The sequence below is a fragment of the Cetorhinus maximus genome, chromosome 7 (genome assembly GCF_964194155.1).
Source record: "Cetorhinus maximus chromosome 7, sCetMax3.hap1.1, whole genome shotgun sequence".
Lineage (NCBI taxonomy): Eukaryota > Metazoa > Chordata > Chondrichthyes > Lamniformes > Cetorhinidae > Cetorhinus > Cetorhinus maximus.
The window spans coordinates 22677601-22697384 of NC_135885.1; the positions used below are offsets into that span (position 1 = coordinate 22677601).

Below are 19784 nucleotides of genomic sequence, written 5' to 3' on the forward strand. Positions count from 1 at the left end.
GGGTCTATACTCGATGGAGTTTAGAAGGATGAGGGGGGATCTGATTGAAACTTACAGAAAACTGAAAGGCCTGGATAGAGTGGACGTGGGGAAGATGTTTCCATTAGTAGGAGAGACTAGGACCCAAGGGCACAGCCTCAGAGTAAAGGGAAGACCTTTTAGAACAGAGATGAGGAGAAACTTCTTTAGCCAGAGAGTGGTGAATCTATGGAATTCATTGCCACAGAAGGCTATAGAGGCCAGATCATTGAGTGTAATTAAGACCGAGATAGATAGGTTCTTAATTTGTAACGGGATCTAAGGTTACGGGGAGAAGGCAGGAGAATGGGGTTGAGAAACTTATCAGCTATGATTTAATCTTGGAGCAGACTTGATGGGCCGAATGGCCTAATTTCTGCTCCTATGTCTTATGGTCTTCTCAAGGGCAGTTAGGGATGGGCAATAAATGCTGGCCTAGCCAGCGAAGCCCATATCCCTTGAATGAATAAAAAAATGTTTGCTCACAATTGGCATTAGATTAACTGATCCATGGCTATCTAGTTGCCAGACCTGCTGAGTTTTTCCAGGTATTTTTATTTTTGTTTTGGATTTACAGCATCCGCAGTTTTTTGCTTTTATCTTAGTTTATAATTGTCTTCCTTCTTGAACAAATGTGTTACATTGCCAAATGCAGGGGCAGAATCTTCTGTTCGGCGTGCAAGGCCACGCGCAGCGTAATATGACGCGCAGTGACGGCAGGACGCACGCCCATCATTACAATCTATCATTCGACTGGAGGGCACCGGAGTCGGCTGCGCGCCTGCCGACCTGTCAAAGGCCTGTTAAGGCCATTAATAAAACAATCAAATAATTTGACAGGGTTGCCCGTCCAATCTTAAGGTTGGCGGGCAAGCAAAGAGCCCAGGCAACCTTCGCATTTTTCATGAAACCTCATCCACGGGCTGGATGAGGTTCCATGAAGGGTTTCTTAGATTAATAAATTTTTTTCATACATTTCATAAACATGTCCCAACTCATGTGACACTATCACATGAGGGGACATGTGTAAATGATTTTTAACTTTGTTTATTTTAAACTTTAATATTGAACTTATTCTCCCTGAGGCACAGAGCTGCCTCAGGGACGTTTCTGCACTCTTTTGTGTGCGAAAGGGCGCAGGCCCTGACTCTCCCTCATCCCCCTGCCTGCACAGGTAGCGCCAAGCTCTACCAGGCGCGCATCATGCTGGGAGGGCCTTAATTGGCCAGCCCATGTAAAATGGCGGTGCGCAGCCTATCGCGGGTGGCGATTGGCTCCGCGCCTGTTCCCAACCAGCCCACCTGACGGGGAGAAAATTTTCCCCCAGCTTTCAGTTGGTCACAATCCCACTAATTGGCTGCAAATGGAACAGCATAAAATCGTAATCTGCACCTCCTTTATATTCTTAAGAGTGCCATTCTTGTTTAAAAACTCAACCCACTATTCATGGAAGATCAATAAATTGGAAAGGTAACTGTTCAGACTAAACTTCTAAAGCTACACTGACAGTTCCTCCAAGGAATTCACTTCCTAAATCTCTCTGCATTTCTTTCTCCTCCTTTAAGACACTCTTTAAAACTGACCTCTTTGATTAACCTTTTGGTCACATGTCTTAATGCACCCTTCTTTGGTTTGGATTGATTTTTTTTTTGTCCCATTGTGCTCCTGTGAAGCACCACGGGATCTTTTTATGTTACAGGCACTATATAAATTAAAATTGTGTTGTAGTTTTGCTGCACTTTACCTGTACCCACTGAACCAGTTAGTAAAGGTAGCATATCACGTTTCTAGTCTGAGCTGAGATAGGTCATCTTGCAATAGAAGCATTACAATTGTCCCGGAGAGGGAAGAGAAATTCAACTGAGCTTTCTGCGCCTTGTGACTATCCAGTGACCCTGGCTAGAATGTATGTGTAGAAATTCAACAAGGGTAAGATCAGATTTGGCAGCGAACATGAGCAATAGTCTGCCAATATTCAACATCTGCACTCAAACATGAAAGTTAACAGCTTGGATGAGATACATAAGGACACAGGGCTCACTGAGTCTCACTCTATACCTATATATGAGAAGGGGAGGGGTAAAAATAAGAAGAAATCAAATAAACATTGCAGTAAATCAACAAGAAACAGAAAAAGTAACTTGTCACTGAAAGCAAACAATTACACATTTCAAAAAGTCCACAGATGCTTGTGCTCAACTTTCTTGTTGCTAGTGAAATCTGCTATTTCAGAGCAGACATCATGAGCTGCTTAACCTTCTCAATATCACATTTTGTCATAATAAGAGCTTGATTTTGTTTTTGCAGCAGGTTAAGTGTATCCACGATCATCATCCCTCTGGTCACTGATCCCTGTAACTCCACACTTACTCCATATCGTATATATTCAGTGACAACACTATCATCAATAGCAGCCGCCATTGTAAAAGAATCACAGGACACAAAGCCGGGTCCAAAATACAGTTCTCCATTGCCTTGCTTGGCTTTGGCAAATTTTTCACTGTGTGCGCTTATCTTTTTCATGAAGCAAGCTTTCTTGGTGCCTTGATTTACCCATTCCCTAAAAAACTCCTGTAATGGACACAACAAAAGGTCAAAAACTTTGCACAACTTCCAAGTCATCATTTTCAAAACCAAAAAATAAACCATCAAAGATTAAAATTATTTGTAACACACAGAACCTCTCATTTTAAGAGTGAATGTCTTAATGTATTGACAACTTTCCTAGTGGTTACCAAGTGAATTCCAAATTACAGGCTTTACATTTACAGCCTCTGTGATAAAGCAAAAACACTACAATGATCTGGAAATACAGACCTATGATATTATACTGGTTTCATTTCTCTGATTGACAGCCTCCTATTTAATTACTATCAGTCATGAATAACTGTTCCTCTATATTTGTGGAATTATTTAAGTTACAAGTGGATAAATACTTGAGAATAAAATTACAGGGCTATGGCAAATGAACAAAGGAATGAAATTAGCTAGATAGGTCTACCAAAGAGCAGGTAAAGGCAGGTAAATAGACCAAATGACGACCTCCTGTGCCATATGAATCACATAAAGTTAGTATGCAGTACAGTAAGTGATTAGGAGTGCAAATGGAATGTTGGTATTTATTGAAAGAGGAATGGAATGTTAAAGTAGGGAAGTTTTACTGCAGCCGTGCTGGGCCTTGGCGAATCACATCTGGAGTACTGTGTACAGCTTTGCTCTCCTTATTTGAAAAAAGATATAACTCTTTAGAAGTTCAGAGAAGGTTGAAAGGATGAAGGGCTTATCTTATGATGAAAGGTTGAACAGGTTGGGCCTATACCCAATGGAGGTTAGAAGAATGAGAGGTGATCTTCTTGAAACATAAGACCCTGAAGGGACTTGATAGGGTGGGTATCTGGAGGATGTTTCCTCTTGTGGATGAGACTAAAAGTAGGGACATAGTTTAAGAATAAGAGGTCTCCCTTTTGAGACAGATGAGAATTTTTTTCTCTCAGAGGGTTGTTAGTCTGTACAATTCTCTTCCCCAGAAAATAGAGTCATAGGGCTGAATTTTGCCCTTGACGGGGGGGGGGGCGGGCCCGACCGACTCAGCAGGTGGGCAGCCGATTGCCGCCGCCGAAACGGGCCGCGCCGCCATTTTGCGTGGGTAGGCCAGTTAAGGCCCGCCCAGCGTGACGTCCGCCGGGAAGAGCTATGCGCTTCCTGTGTGGGTGGGGGGTGGAATTCCCCAAACGCGAGAGTGCGCTCTTTAGCTAATGCGCGTGAAAGGGCACACATCTCCCTGAGGCTAAGTGGTGCCTCAGGTAGATCACTGAAAGGTTTTCAAAGTTTAAAAATAGAAAAATAAAAAAATCATTAACATGTCCCCCTCATGTGACAATGTCACATGAGATGGGACATGTTAATAAAGTGCACAAAAACTTTAATAAACTTTTTTAAAACCGACATGAAATCTCATCCCGCTGGTGGATGAGGTTTCATGTTTTTTGAGAAGCCTGCCAGGGCTCCTGGCCTGCCCACCAACCTTAAGGTTGGACAGGCAGGTCCTTTAATTGTTTTAATTATCCTGTCAATGGCCTCAATTGGCCATTGACAGGTAGGCGGGCGGACAGCTGATCGCGCTGTGCCTCCGCCTTCCGTTTTAAATGGGGCAGGATGACGTCAGGAGTTCCCCCCGACATCATCCCGCGTCATTTTCGCGTTGGCGAGTGGGCCCCGCCCCCAACTCGCCGATGGAAAAATTCAGCCCATAGAGTTATACGGCATAGAAACCAGCCCTTCAGCCCATCGTGTCCGTGCCGGCCATCAAGCACCTATCTATTCTAATCCCATTTTCCAACACTTGGCCCATAACCCTGTATGCTATGGCATTCCAAGTGCTCATCTGAATACTTCTTAAATATTGTGAGGGTTCCTGCCTCTACCACACCCTCAGGCAGTGTGTTCCAGATTCCAATCACCCTCTGGGTGAAAAAATCTTTCCTCAAATCCCCTCTAAACCTCCTGTCCCTTACGTTAAATCTATTCCCCCTGGTTATTGACACCTCTGCTAAGGGGAAAAGTTTCTTCCTATCTATCCTACCTATGCCCCTCATAATTTTGTACACCTCTATCAGGTACCCCCTCAGCCTTCTCTGCTCTAAGGAAAACAACCCTAGCTTATCCAGTCTCTCTTCATAGCTGAAACGCTCCAGCCCAGGCAACATCCTGGTGAATCTCCTCTGCACCCTCTCCAGTGCAATCACATCCTTCCTATAGTGTGGTGACCAGAACTGCACACAGTACTACAGCTGTGACCTAACTAGCATTTTGTACAGCTCCAAGATAACCTCCCTGCTCTTATATTCTGTGCCTCGGCTAATAAAGGCTAGTATCCCATATACCTTCTTAACCACCTTGTTTACCTGTGCTGCTGCCTTCAGGAATCTATGGACATGTACACCAAGGTCCCTCTGATCTTCTGTACTTCCTAGGGTCCTACCGTTCATTGTGTATTCCCTTGCTGTGTTAGTCCTCCCAAAATGCATCACCTCACACTTCTCAGGATTAAATTCCATTTGCCATTGCTCTGCCCATTTTACCAGCCCATCTATATCGCCCTGTAATCTAAAGCTTTCCTCCTCGCTATTTATGACACCACCAATTTTCGTGTCATCTGTGAACTTACTGATCATACCTTCTATATTCAAAAAACTATATATTCTATATAGTTTTAAATCATTAATGTACACTACAAACAGCAAGGGTCCCAGCACCGATCCCTGTGGTACACCACTCGTCACAGGCTCCCAATCGCAAAAGTGAAGCCTGGGTCTTTAAATTTGTTCAAGGCAGAGTTACATAGAGTTTTGATAAACGAGGGAGTCAAGGATTATGGCGGGCAGACAGGAAAGTGGAGCTGAGACCACAAATGGATCAGCCATGATTTTATTGTATGGTGGAGCAGGCTTGCAGGGCGAAATGGTAAGTGGTACGTTCCTATGTATGATTCTAAGAAGGGAAGCCGAGATAATGAGCTGTAACCTCCGAGCTCCCCAGCATCGGATTTGGGGGGCACCCCAAAGATGCACTGAGGAATCCCTCTGGGAAGTACCCAGGTAAGGGTTTGCACGGCAATTTCCCAGAAGTGCACAGTTCCTCTGGACAATTGCGCTGCACTGAAAACCATCCGAAAATGTGGCTTAAATCGCAAACTTCGGATGGTTCCGCCAGGGTTATACCAATAGTTACCCAGAAAAAGTTAGAAGAATTAAAACCTCTTCTAACTTCTGGGTAACTACTGTAAAAACCCAGACTGATCCCCGCAGATCACGGGACTAGCTCCAAGCCCCCCACCCTTCACTAACCACCCCTCCCCCACCACGGTATTCTCCACCCACTGACCCCCCCAAGGGATTCCCCCCACTCGCATGGGACTGCTCACCCAACATCCAAACCCCATGAGGGCCCAACTCTTACCCCACCCGACCCAACCCCCCACCCCCCCCATGTCCGATTGAAACCCCCCCCAAAATTCAAACCCCCCCCAGCCCCCCACCCCCCGAATGTCCAAACCCCCTGGTGTCCAACCCCACCAGTCCCCCAAAATCCACCCCCCACACCCCCTCCTGATGTCCAATCACCCCCACCCCCACGAATGTCACACCCGCTGCACCCCTCTCTATGTCTTACCCCATACTCACCCCCATCTCCCCGATTGTCCGACCCCTCAACCCCCCCAAATGTCCGGCCCGCTGCACCCCCTCCCGAAGTCCAACCCCCACCGGCCCACCATCCCCCCTTTTGTCCAAAGCCTCCAGTCCCCCGATGTCCAACCCCAGCACCTCCTCCTGATGTCTGACTCCCCAAGCCCTCCCGATATCTGTTATGCAATCCACAAGTGGCAAAGGTGTAGCAGTAACAGCAGAATCTTACAATTGTTAAATGGACCATATTGATAGTAAGATCAGTGAATGCAAATTGGCCAAAGTTGTAGGCGGTAGCAAACTAGGAAAAGTAGTGGATTGAGAGGAGGCACCTCAGAAATTACCAAATCGGTTGGACAGATACATAAGTAGCAGTTGAGATCAGAAAGTGCAAAGCACTGCTCATAATATGGAAATATTGATGACGGTAGATGTGATTTTTCTCAGGACACATACAGAATACCCAACAAACAAATTAGAATATATAATAATTATATTTGATCCAATTAAGTTGGTATTTCATGATGTTCCTGTAAGTTACGAAAATACTTTAACATCTTCTTATCAATTATTGAGGAACCAAGACAAAGGGCTGAATTTTTAGCTCAGTGGACAGGCGCATGCCCAACCCAACCAAGCATAAAACGATGTACGATGACGTCTGGCAAGTGACCATTAAAAAGGTAATTAAAATAAATTTTTCACTGCCCTTACGGTTGGCAGGCAGGCGAAAAGGCCAAGCGGCCTTTGCATTTTTTTGGAAACCTCATCCATGAGGTTTCCAAAATCAAATAAAAGTAAAATGAAAATTTCTAAATTTATTTAATAACATATCCTTGCTCATGTGACAGAGTCACAAGAGGGGACATGTTTTATAACATTTTTAATATCTTTATTTTTTATTTTGAAAACTGTTCATCTCCCTAAGGCACCTCCGTGCCTCAGGGAGATTTTCAAGCGTGAAGTTCGCGCTCGCCCTCCTCCCCCCTCCCCACCCGCACAGGCAGCCTTAATTGGCCCACCAGCATGAAATCACGGTCTAGCCCCGATTGCGGGCAGCGGTCGGCTTCCTGACCACCCCCATCAAGCCCGCCTGACAAGGGCAAAATTCTGCCTGAAGGCTCAAAGTGAAAAGAATACAATAAGTTTAAGTAAATCAGGAAGTCATGGCTCGGTGACATCAATCTTGGGATTTAAAAATCTTAATTTTGCAAGATAAAGGAAAGATAGCTCAGAAACTTATGTACAACTCCTTTAATGTCTGTACTCCTTTCTTCATTTTCACCAGCATCTACTTGTATCGTGAACAGTACGAGATCTTTTATCAAGAATTTGACAGAGGCATTCAAAATCACATTTTTTTTACAGAGTAAATAAGGAAAAACTGTTTGTAGCAGAAGGGTTTGGAACCATAGGGCACAGAATTAAGGTGATTGGCAGAAGAGCCATAAATGACATGAAGAAACTGTTTTTTTTACTCAGTGAGTTGTCACGATCCTGAATGTACTGCCTGAACGAGTAGTAGAAACAGATTCAGGGGAAAGATAGCTCTTTCAAACAGCTGGCACAGGCTAGATGGGCCAGACAGCTACCTTCTGTGAAATAGCATATCTAACCTTATTCTAGCAAGAACAACTTGCATTTGTATAGTGCCTTTAATATAGTAAAAAAAGGCTCAGGCCAGTTCACAGATGTATAAGGAAAAAAATGAATGCTAAGATAAAGGGTTAGGAGATCTCGCAAGAGGTGAAAAAGCTTTTAGGAGGATAAAAAGAAGAACAGGGAGGTAAATAGTTTGGTGAAAGCTGGGGAGGTTGCATGAGAATTGCACCAAAGAGAGGCCAAGTGAAAAGGTTATCTGCTCAGGTTTAGAGTGGCAGCCAAATTACGCACACGAAAGGACAGCAGTATCTTTTGTCACATAGGCATGGCAGTGATGAGAAGAAACATATCCTGGTTGGAAACAGGATCCTCTCTCCTTACTCTAGGTGCCTTGTATTGGGCGGATGAAAGATTCTTAAACTCAACACCCTTGATACATAAATGTTACAATATTTAATTAACCCACAGGTACAAAACTTCATAGGAGCAACACAGGACCAACCACTGAAGCATCTTCACAAAATAAGGGTCACAAATTAAACAGAGTTTGTCCAGTGTTTAAAAGTGAGTCTCCCCCTGCAGGTTCATTGGATAAAGGCAGCAACCTTGCCTTATTCTGATCCCTTGATGGTTTGCTTGGTAAAGGTACCAAACCCTGATTCATGCTAAAACTCTCATAGTTTAATGATAAAAAGTTGTGGTTCATTGAAACATCTTTATTTCCTTCCTGATGCAAATGTTAGCATTTGCTTGAATTCTTCCATACTACCTAATTGCACATTGAAACATTGCAATTCACCCCTAAGATTCCAGCAGTAGTTGTTTGTTGTAATTACCATGTGGCAGCTTTACTTTGCTTTTCCTTTTTAGAGAAAGGAAAATAATTAAAAACCTGAATGGAAACCATTCTATTTTTAAGCCTCCGTAGTAGAGCATACTCCTACATTCACCTGCATCCACCTCATGTTCAGGAGCAATTTCTCTTATTTTCTAAATCAAAAGATGCATATATGCATTCACTGCTCCTGATTTTATGTTTGTTACGATGTTTTCACAACAGCTTACCCAAGGCAGAGCATGACGAAGACAATATTCCCAAGTGGCGATATAGATGGGGCATGCAAAATGATTCAGGACAATATAAGCTGCTTCAGGATCTGCTGCAAAGTTAAACTCAGAACACATTGTCACATTCCCTCTGCCTGAAAAAGATAAAATCTTCAAATGAAATTCATTCCACGACAACTGTAAAAGCTTCTTAATCCAGGCACATTTAGCAGTCTGGTGAAAATAAGTGTTTAGCCTTTATAGGGAAATATTAATATTGGATGGAATCATCAACTATCCAACATAATAAAATGTGTATGTTTTAAGCAATCAAATACATAACCGTACTCATTGTCACATTTCAGGAATTCTGAAAATGTTTCCATGGGAAGTGCTTAGTGCAACATTTATTAAAAGAAATATTACTGGTAAGCTCAACTTAGCTTTCAATGGTTTAAATTCACAGTTCAGCAGGGCTGAGCCACATAGATTAGGGGCAGAATTTTCTGCCTGGCGGTGCGGGGGCAGGCGCCCCCGATCGGGTTCGCGCCGCCATTTTACGTGTGCGAGCCAATTAAGGCCCGCCCAGCATGATGCACACCCAGAGGCGCTGTGCGCTCCCTGTGCAGGTGGGTTGGTGGGGTTGCCTGAGCCTTAAGGTTGGACGGGCAGCTCAATTTATTAGTTCAATTGATACTTAAATGGCCTTAATAGGCCTTTGACAGTTCGGCAGGCGCGCAGCTGAGTCAGAACACCCGCCGAAATGAAAATTTAAACGATGCATGGTGACATCGGGATGCACGCCCGACGTCACATATGTCATTTTACACCTCAGCGAACGGGCTCCGCCCCCACTCGCTGAGCCAAAGATTCCGCCCTAGGATTGAGATGTGGCTTCTGAACCAACCCAAAGTTATCCTAGTGATCACTCACATTCATTGCTGCTGCAATCAGATCTGCCCTAGGCTAAAAGGCAGAATTCAGAGAAACTATTTTGTTTCAGTCAGGTAAGACAGCGCACTGATGTGGGAGGAGTAATATATTCATTACATTGCCAGGAGTTTACATCCCTCTTGTGGATGAGGTTTCCTAAAAAATGTAAAGGCCGCTTGGCCTTTCCACCTGCCCGCCAAGCAGTAGGTTGAATGGGCAGCGTAAACTTCAAGTTAATTAGGTCCTTAATGGCCTTAATAGGCCTTTTAATTATCGGCAGATGTGCAGCTGACTCCGGCACGTGCCCTCTGAATGAAATGTCGTGTGTCATATTACATTCCGGCATGTTGGGCGCTCATCTGCACACCGAATGTAAAATTCTGCCCATTGTGTCCTTATAAGAAGACTAGTTGTATTGATTGAAACAAATGCCTGTGAAATAAAGTGTTGTATCTATTTGTATCAAGCCTCTTCCCACCAAGTGTATTCTCATGCTGCCTTGGGAGAATGAAATTCACATGAAAAAGATGAACATCTTGTTCAAGATGCAAGAAAGTATTATCACTACACTTGGATCTTCCTGTCCTACAAGCAGATATATGGCAGAGGGGAAGCAACTCAAGGGGAGGCAGTGGCATTGTGGTCCAGAGACCTAGGGTAATGCTTTGGGGACCTGGGTTTGAATCCCACCACGGTAGATGGTGAAATTTGAATTCAATAAAAGCCATGTTTGTTGTAAAAACCCATCTGGTTCACTAATGTCCTCTAGGGAAAAGAAGACTTTCCTTTAGGAAGGAAATCTGCTGTCCTTAGCTGGTCTGTTATATGTGACTCGAGACCCACAGCAATGTGACTGACTCTTAAAAATGTCCTCTGAATGAGGACAATTAGGGATGGGCAATAAATGCTGGCCTAGCCAGCGATGCCTACATCCCATGAATGAATTTTTAAAAAGTAAGGCTCTCAGAATGTCTGTTGCTACTGAACCCAGAAGTTATATGGTAAAGCTAATTTGTGCCAATAATATAGTTATTGCAAATTTAGTTTACTAACACAGGAAATTGCTGTCTGTTCAGCATGATAGTATAATTGAGAGGTTTTAGCGCCATTAGCTTTGGTGAGACAAATAGGAGAGAGCAAAAATGAATATGAATTATTGTAAAAAAAAATCAGGGCATTAGGAAAACTGTACAGAATAGGAATACAGAAACAGTTGCATACAGCAACATAAATGTCCTATATTCTACTCTGGAGAATATAATTTTCAGAGTTTCCTCAATGATTCATTGGGTAGGCGCACACGTAACAAGGTGTTGAGCCATAAAACCCAGGAAACTATCAGCTTTGATCTCTGTTTACTCCCCCCCATTAGCTTACATCAACCAGCAAGGCACTGGACCTAGAACATGGGGAGAACCAACCCCCACCCCCCAACTGCAACCCTTGATTATTGAAAGTACAGGCAATGAATGTCAGGTTGGAGGATTTCTTTTGTTGCATTTTTGATGGATTGATCTAGTTTAACCAGTGTGTTTTGTGATACCTCTGCGAGGATTAAGTGAAAGTAGATTCTTGGAATCATGTGGGTTTTAAGGATTTCGATCCTTTGGATAGGTCGAAGTGCTGCCTTCTTCAAATTCTCTATCCATACACCGATTTTGGATCCCTGGGTCAGGTTCAGGTGGGAAGCCATGCAGCATTGAGAGAACCACCATTGAGAGAATGATGCAAATAAGCTATATGACATACTTTCCATGTTTCCTCCCATGACGTACAGATGTTTTAACTTCGATGGAAAGGTGGGATCCATTTTGAATGCCAAAGTAATGTTGGTCAGGGGACCAATAGCCACAAGAGAGACCTGTGGATTAATAAACAAATGCTTATCACTGTGACTGAGAAACATTAAAGTTACAGTAGGCTTGTACCACTGTAAAATATAACAGCTATTTTCATTCTTTCTCTATTTTACATGTTAAGGTTAGTTTTATATTCAGATTGTAATTCAAATTCCATCCTGATGTTCAAACATGTTTGTTCTTATTAAAGGAGCTTTAGCTGTCTTTGCCACCTCACTAGATGAATCCTGTGCAAAATCTGACATCAACTGTCGTGTTCACAATAAGATAGACCTGGAATGGCAACATAGACTATCCAGTCCTCCCAGCCAGCTCAGGAGATGTTTATTTTATCAGTATGAGCATCCATTCTAAAGTACCCACCTAAGGAATTGTTAGGGTAAATAGAGGGAAGCAAGTTTTCTGGTAGGGAAGTTCAGAATGCGTAGGTCATAACCTTAAAGTTAGAGCTAGGCTGTTCAATGGTGATGTCAGAAAGCATTTCATCACACGAAGTGTAGTGGAAATCTGAAAGTTTATCTCCAAACAAGTTGTTGAAATTAGCTCAACTGAAAATTTCAAAACTGAAATTGATAGATTTTTGTTAGGTAAGGTTAAGGGTAAAGGAACCAAGGCGTTTCAATGGTATTAAGTAAAATACATATCAGTAATGATCTAATTGAATGGCAGAATAGAATTCAGGGGCTGGATGGGCTACTTCCACCAACTATGAGAATTATATTTGCTGACACACGTACATCTCACCTGACCAGCATGTTCAGTGGCTATTCTTATCATGGCATTCACCGCATTTTCAGCTTGTATGTGTTCCAGACCTGGAGCATTCGGGTCTGGAACATCACCCAGACCATCCATTCCATGGTACTGGCCAGCATTTAGCTGATCTTCAAGGAGAGATTTGCCTGCACCTCGGAACACAGGAATCTGCAATTATAATAATAAAAATATCTTCAACAGCATTCACGGGGATGAAATGCAGTAGTTACCATAAGGAATGACATGGTGTAAATACATGGGTTTTAGAATTCTTTAAAGCTCTCTGCCACTGGATGTGCCATTGAGCAGAACTGATACAATCATCTCTTAACCTTCTAAATTTAGGGGAGATAATGGTGTAATGGTAATGTCGCTAGACTAGTAATCCAAGAAGCCCAGGCTAATACTCCAGGGGGCAAGGTTCAAATCTCACCATGGCGGTTGGTGGAATTCAAATTCAATTAATAATCTGGAATTGAAAAGCTAGTCTCACTAATGGTGACCATGAAAACATTGCTGATTATCATAAAAGCCCATCTGGTCCAATAGGAGAAGGAAATCAGCCATCCTTGCCTGGTCTGGCCTACATGTGACTAGAAATGTGGTTGTCTATAATCTGAAATAGTGTGGCAAACCACTAGGTTCAAGGGCAATTGGGGATGGGCAATGAATGCTTGCCTTGCCAGCAACATCCACATCCCATGAAAAAATAAATTCCAAAGAATACAACCCTAGTCTGTTTAATCTCTCCCTTTAGCTAAAGCCGTGAAACCCAACATTCTAGTAAATCAGTGCTGCAATCCCTCCAAGGCCAATGTACCCCTCATACCCCACTTTTGTTCTCATTTTCTGGATAGAAAGGTCAACATTCCATTTGCCTTTTTGATTATTTTCAGTACCTATTCATGACATTTTAATGATCTATGTACCTGATCGTGCAAATCTCTTTGGAGCTTCACTATTTCTAGCTCTACACCATTTAGAAAGTACCCTTTTAAGAACCAAAGTTGATGATGTTACATTTGCCTACATAGAAATCTATTTACCAGAGTTTTGCCCATTCAGTTAATTTATCAATATCTCTATGTAATTTTATGCTTCCATCTGCATTGCTTATAATACCACCTATCTTTGTTTTATCAACAAATTTAGATTGTGACTTTCTATCCCATCATCTAAGCCATTAATTAATACAGTGAATATTTGAAGCTCTGACGCAGATTCTTGGTCACCACCAGCCATACCCTGCCAATGAGTATCTGCCCATGAACCCTACTCTTGAATATTGCTGAAAAGAGAGACATGTTGCCAAAGCTTGTTGTCTTGCACTCATCAGGACAAACGCAAGGATGCCAAATTTCAAATGCTCACAACAATTTATACAATCAGGGTGCTGATTGGTTGGCAAGTTGACTCTGACTGGCCAAGGCGTTACCATGGAGAATGAGGAACAAAGAAGCTACTACTGCGGAAAAGCAGGGGGAACTCTTTTTTGTTAACGACCAAGCAGGATGCTTGGCGGCATGGCTCCGGTCGGGGGCGCCGGTCAGGTTCATGCCCCCCCCCCGCACAACCCATCCGACAGGAGGAAATTTCTGTCCTAGGAGTAGGGGGCATAGTCTAAAATTTGGGCCAGATCGTTCAGGAGTGAAACTAGGATATTACACACAATGGGTGCTAGAAGTTTGAAACTCTTCCACAAATGGCAATTGATGCAAGATCAATTGTAAATGTTAATTCTGAGATTGATAGATTTTTGTTCACAAAAGGTTATGGACATGGGGCAAAGGCAAGTATATGGAGTTAGGACACAGGTCAGCAATGAATTCATTGTATGGTGGAACAGGATCAAGGGACTAAATGGCCTACTCCAGTTTTTATGTTTTACAAAAACATAGCTTTTTGTCATAGATCTGCATCTTATATGTACATTCATATGAATGTAACATTCATTTCTTAAAACCAATACATGAAAAGAGGATTCTAGTCACTTTAAAAGGTTACCATTGAAAGCACACTGTTCCTTTACCCATAATTTTCATCACCTACCTCTGTCCGCTGGCAAACTTTTAGCACCCGAAGTACGTTTTTGCACACATTTTCAATTTTTGTGTTTCCATGAGTACATGTTATACCCAGGATCTGCACATTAGGAGCTGCAAGAGCTATCATTATCGCTTGGGCATCATCCACCCCACAGTCGAGATCTAAGAGCAACAGCTTCTTTGCCATCTTAGAATCTGTGGCCCCAAAAAAAGTATAAGATTGAGTTTAAAACAGAATCTATTAGTTCTGAACTTAATACTTCTGGTGGCAGTGAACACTGGTGAATGAATGGTTAGCTGTAAGTGTAATGAATGGCAAAACTGTTCATTTATCGCTAATTGCAATTTCCAAGGTGTGTTATGAATGCGAAGTTGATGTTGTAGCTTCATATTACTCAGCCCACCATTCCTGATTAACTGAACAACAATGAGACCAAGCTTCTGATAGTTTGAAAGCCTGGTGTCATTCCTGACAAAGCCAGTACAAAATTCATGACAGTACACTTTTGACCAGTTTTTCACTGTGGCCACAAAAGTTGCCATAAATTGGTCCCAGAAATCACTCCATGGACTGCCTCAGTTTTTTTTTATTGATTGTTTCATGGGGCATTGCTGGCAAGGCCACCATTTATTGACTATCCCTAACTCATCTTAAACAGAGTGACTCACTAGGTCATTTCCATGGGCAGTTAAAAGTCAATCACATTACTGTGGGACTGGAGTCACATGTAGATCAGACCAGGTAAGGGTGGCAGATTTCTTTCCCTAAAGGACATTAGTGAACCAGATGGCTTTTTACGACAGTCAATGATAGTTTCATGGTCACCATTACTGAGATTAGCTTTATATTCCAGATTTGTTAGCTGAATTCAAATTCCACCAGCTGCCATGCATTAGCCCTGGATTACCAATCCTATGACATTACCACAATCCCACCCGCTCCCCTGCAGTTCATGAAAGGCTGTTTATTTGTGCCGCAGCACATGCGCAGATGTAGTGTCAGCTCTTACTATTTAAAGTGAGAGATGCCTTTAAGTAATAAATGAAGCTCTGGTTTCTGTTGCTGAATTATGCATTTTTTTTGCAAGTTGTTGCCTTAGTTGTAGGAGACAAAGGGTGATGACAGAAGGCTGCTTTAGTGACTGGAAGCCAGTGTCCAGTGGCGTACCACAGGGATCTGTGCTGGGTCCCCTATTATTTGTCATTTATATAAACTACATAGATGACTGTGTGGGGGTTAGGATTAGTAAGTTTACGGATGAAACAAAGATTGGCCGGGTGGTTAACAGTGAGGTTGAGTGTCTTGGGCTACAAAAAGATATAGACGGGATGGTCAAATGGGCAGATAAGTGGCTGATGGAACTTAACCCTGAAAAGTGTGAGGTGATACACTTTGGAAGGAGTAATTTGACAAGGAAGTATTCAATGAACGGCATGACACTAGGAAGTTCTGAGGAACAAACGGACCTGGGCGTGTGTGTCCATAGATCTCTGAAGGCGGAGGGGCATGTTAGTGGGGTGGTGAAAAAAACATATGGGACACTTGCCTTTATCAATCGAGGTAGGGAGGTCATGTTGGAGTTGTATAGAACCTGGAGTACTGTGTGCAGTTCTGGTCGCCACATTATAGGAAGGATGTGATTGCACTGGAGGAGGTGCAGAGGAGATTCACCAGGATGTTGCCTGGGATGAAACATTTAAGTTATGAAGAGAGGTTGGATAGACGTGGGTTGTTTTCATTGGAGCAGAGAAGACTGAGGAGCGACCTGATCGAGGTGTACAAGATTATGAGGGGCATGGACAGGGTGGATAGGGAGCAGCTGTTCCCCTTAATTGAAGGGTCAGTCATGAGGGGACACAAGTTCAAGGTGAGGGGCAGGAGGTTTAGGGGGGTGTGAGGAAGAACTTTTTTACCCAGAGAATGGTGACGGTCTGGAATGCGCTGCCTGGGAGGGGGTGGAGGCGGGTTGCCTCACATCCTTTAAAAAGTACCTGGATGAGCACTTGGCACGTCATAACATTCAAGGCTATGGGCTAAGTGCTGATAAATGGGATTAGGTAGGTAGGTAGGTCAGGTGTTTCTCACGTGTCAGTGCAGACTCGAAGGGCCTCTTCTGCACTTTGATTCTGTGATCATATTCTCCTGCACAACACATCTTTTGGAGCTTTATTTATGATGGAGAGTTTTATTTAAGGTAAAGGTTTACAAGGGGCGGTGATGGCGTAGTGGTATTGTCGCCGGACTAGTAACCCAGAGACACAGGGTAATGCTCTGGGGAACCCAGGTTTAAATCCCACCATGGCAGATGGTGCATTTTGAATTCAATAAAAATCTGGAACTAAAAGTCTGATGATGACCATGAAACCATTGTCGATTGTCATCTAGTTCAGTAATGTCCTTTAGGAAAGGAAATCTGTCGTCCTTACCTGGTCTGGCCCACATGTGAGTCCAGACCCACAGCAATGTGGTTGACTCTTAAATGCCCTCTAAACAAGGGCAATTAGGGAAGAGCAATAAATGCTGGCCTAGCCAGCGATGCCCACGATCCATGAACGAATAAAAAAAATGTTTGCAAACTATTAAATAAAGCAATACTATTTTCCAAATAGTTATTCTGGTAGTGAATACCAGATGCCTGGGAGTGAAAGGAAGACATTTCCCCCCAGCAACCAGTTAAAAATTTAAGAAAAATACAAATTTTTAAAAATATGTAAGGAAAAAAATCATCACCCCATATGGGGCTTGAAACGATAAATACCATGATTACGAATATAGCAACTGAATTAGCCTGACTATGTCTAACTGTACTTGTCCAATTTGTTCACTAATAAGACTGCTATTATCCGTGAGGACACTCAGAGTTCTGAGATCCAAGAAGGAATCCAAGACCCAAGAAATCCTCCCATTATTTTGAGGGGTAATAACAATAAAACATGGGTCTCCCCTTAAACAACAGCTCCTGCCATCGACCGGAAAACCGTTAGGAACAGTAAGCAGTGTGAGGAGGAGTAAGTCACGTTGAGAAGGAGGTCTTGACCTTGAGTGACATTCTCGTGTTGGGGAACGGAGACACAGTTTAACGGCCCGTTTGCAGCCAGTGCATTCGGTCACCATCTACAATAAGCTACCTTAGCAATGATGATGTGAAGGCCAATTCTTTTCTGCTCTTCCAGCACAGCCCAGGTCCCAGCAAGCAGAGCCAGTCCAGCCTCTGACTTTAGCCACAACGGAGGACATGGGCTCGGCAATTGGATTGTTTCATTTAATCATCTATTTCCATTCTTCTTGATTACTAATTTACTTCTGCTATTCTGAAGCCATTTATTGCACATCATACTGTAAATCTAAGCAAGGTAATCATGCCAAATTCTGAAACGCTGAACAGTGAGGAGGCACCGACACTATAGTACTTACTTTGGTAGAGAAAATAGTAAAATTGATGATTGTAAATGTTGTCAAATATCAGTTGAAAGTGTTTTGTTGCCCTTTGTCTCAGGGAGTTTTGAACGTTGCTCAACCATTGCACATTAACCGTTGACCCTGTGTAAATATTTGCACTTTTTTCACAAGGTAGGCGTGAGCCTTTTTTTCTTTTCTATCATACCTTGGGTGGAGTTATTAAACAGACTTGTTTATTAACAACTTAAGTTTAATACTTAAAATAATCAACTTATTAAAAGCAGTCCAATTACTTTATATATTTCCACTGCACACGAAAATTGAAGAGTAACAAAATTCTAGCTGCATATAGTGAAATTAGATAATAGGCAGGAATTGAGATTTTCTTTTAGGGATAGGGAGCAGCTGTTCTCCTTAGTTGAAGGGTCAGTCATGAGGGGACATAAGTTCAAAGTGAGGGGCAGGAGGTTTAGGGGGATGTGAGGAAAAACTTTTTTACCCAAAGGTCTGGAATGCGCTGCCTGGGAGGGTGGTGGAGGCGGGTTGCCTCACATCCTTTAAAAAGTACCTGGATGAGCATTTGCACGTCATAACATTCAAGGCTATGGGCCAAGTGCTGGTAAATTGGATTAGGTAGATCAGGTGTTTCTCACATGTCGGTGCAGACTTGATAGGCCGAAGGGCCTCTTCTGCATTGTGTGATTCTGTGATACATAATTCTGATTTTGACGAACACACAGCTCACCTGGAACATCATTTTTCACACGCAACCTTTCCTTTCCAATGGAGACGCATCAGGTTTTTCTGAACCTGTGCCCCAACCATACTTTGACAAAATAGGTTTGGTTGTAGAACATCTGTTCAAACATAAACTTTTGGGGTGAGAAAATACTGACATGAGCTTTCAAGTGGTACCACAAACACAATGGTCAGTGCGCTTCTTGAAAATTGAAGTTTGACACTTAAATGCTTGACTGGAGGTTTGAAAAGCAATCTAATCCTCAAAAATATCAGAACACTGAGGAGAATTCAGAGGCATTGGACTAGATCTTCCAAAGTTTCATCATGTGGTTTTGGGCTGGGAACAATCACAAGTTAATCTGAGACACATTATGCTGCATTCTTCCCACAAACGTATCATTATTGATTTTCCCCAGAAGTTAGCAGCAAGTTAAATTTAGGTGTCAAATTGCCATTGCACTTTGGCTTAATTTTCACACAATGCTGAGTAGAAGACAGGCATCCAGCATTGCTAGGCAGGATACAAAGGCAGGAATATTTTGAAATTTCCTTTACAGATATTGCATGAAAACTCAAATGGTTCATATGAATTGGTTGGACCAAACGGCCTGTTTCTGTGCTGTATATTCTATGCCAACTGTGTTTTGCAAACAAATTTCTCAGCTTTTTGGTGGAGAAGCAGGGTTTCCCAACTCAAGGCCTCAATGGGAGTTGTTTGAGCCTCCATCGTAGAAGGTAAGATTATCCTTATGACTCCTTCATCGAAATAACTCCCAGGCTAAATTTAATACTTCTTTAAGGTAACATAATCTTTATTACAGACTTCATTATGGACTGTCAGTAGCCCAAGTCAACACAGTATCTCAACACAGCCTTTCAACCTTTGCAAGCACCAGCATAGGTGTACACATCCTACAGGGTACAGTGAGCTTGGGAAAGTATAATGAGATAGGTCACAGGCATAGGCAAAGAGCAGCAAATAGTCATGGTATAAAAGGATTGCTCACCATCAAGGGTCCCAGCCAGTTTGGGAAATGCAGTAATCCCCTCATCCCAGGAACTAATTTACAGAACCTTTGTTGTACCACCTCCAATGCAAGTATATCTTTCCTTAAATACGGAGACCAAAACTGCACACAGGATTCCAGGTCTGGTCTTACCAAAACCCTGTACCACTGCAGCAAGACTCCTTTATTCC

General features: G+C 42.7%; 1 protein-coding gene across 2 annotated transcripts; it reads right to left on the reverse strand.

The window, feature by feature from the left end:
- Positions 1-388: 388 nt before the first annotated feature.
- On the reverse strand, positions 389-17982 carry LOC144682640 (nucleoside hydrolase-like). 2 transcript variants are annotated; one of them, XM_078545164.1, is made up of 6 exons: positions 17861-17982; positions 14450-14640; positions 12389-12568; positions 11535-11646; positions 8871-9007; positions 389-2589 (listed from the first exon to the last, which is right to left on the reverse strand). In XM_078545164.1, exons 2-6 carry the CDS (start codon positions 14630-14632, stop codon positions 2242-2244), a joined length of 960 nt encoding a protein of 319 aa, XP_078401290.1. In that variant the 5' UTR covers positions 14633-14640; positions 17861-17982; the 3' UTR covers positions 389-2241. The 2 variants fall into 2 exon arrangements, with proteins under 2 accessions (XP_078401290.1, XP_078401291.1); XM_078545165.1 differs by lacking the exon at positions 17861-17982 and adding an exon at positions 17575-17825.
- Positions 17983-19784: the final 1802 nt, after the last annotated feature.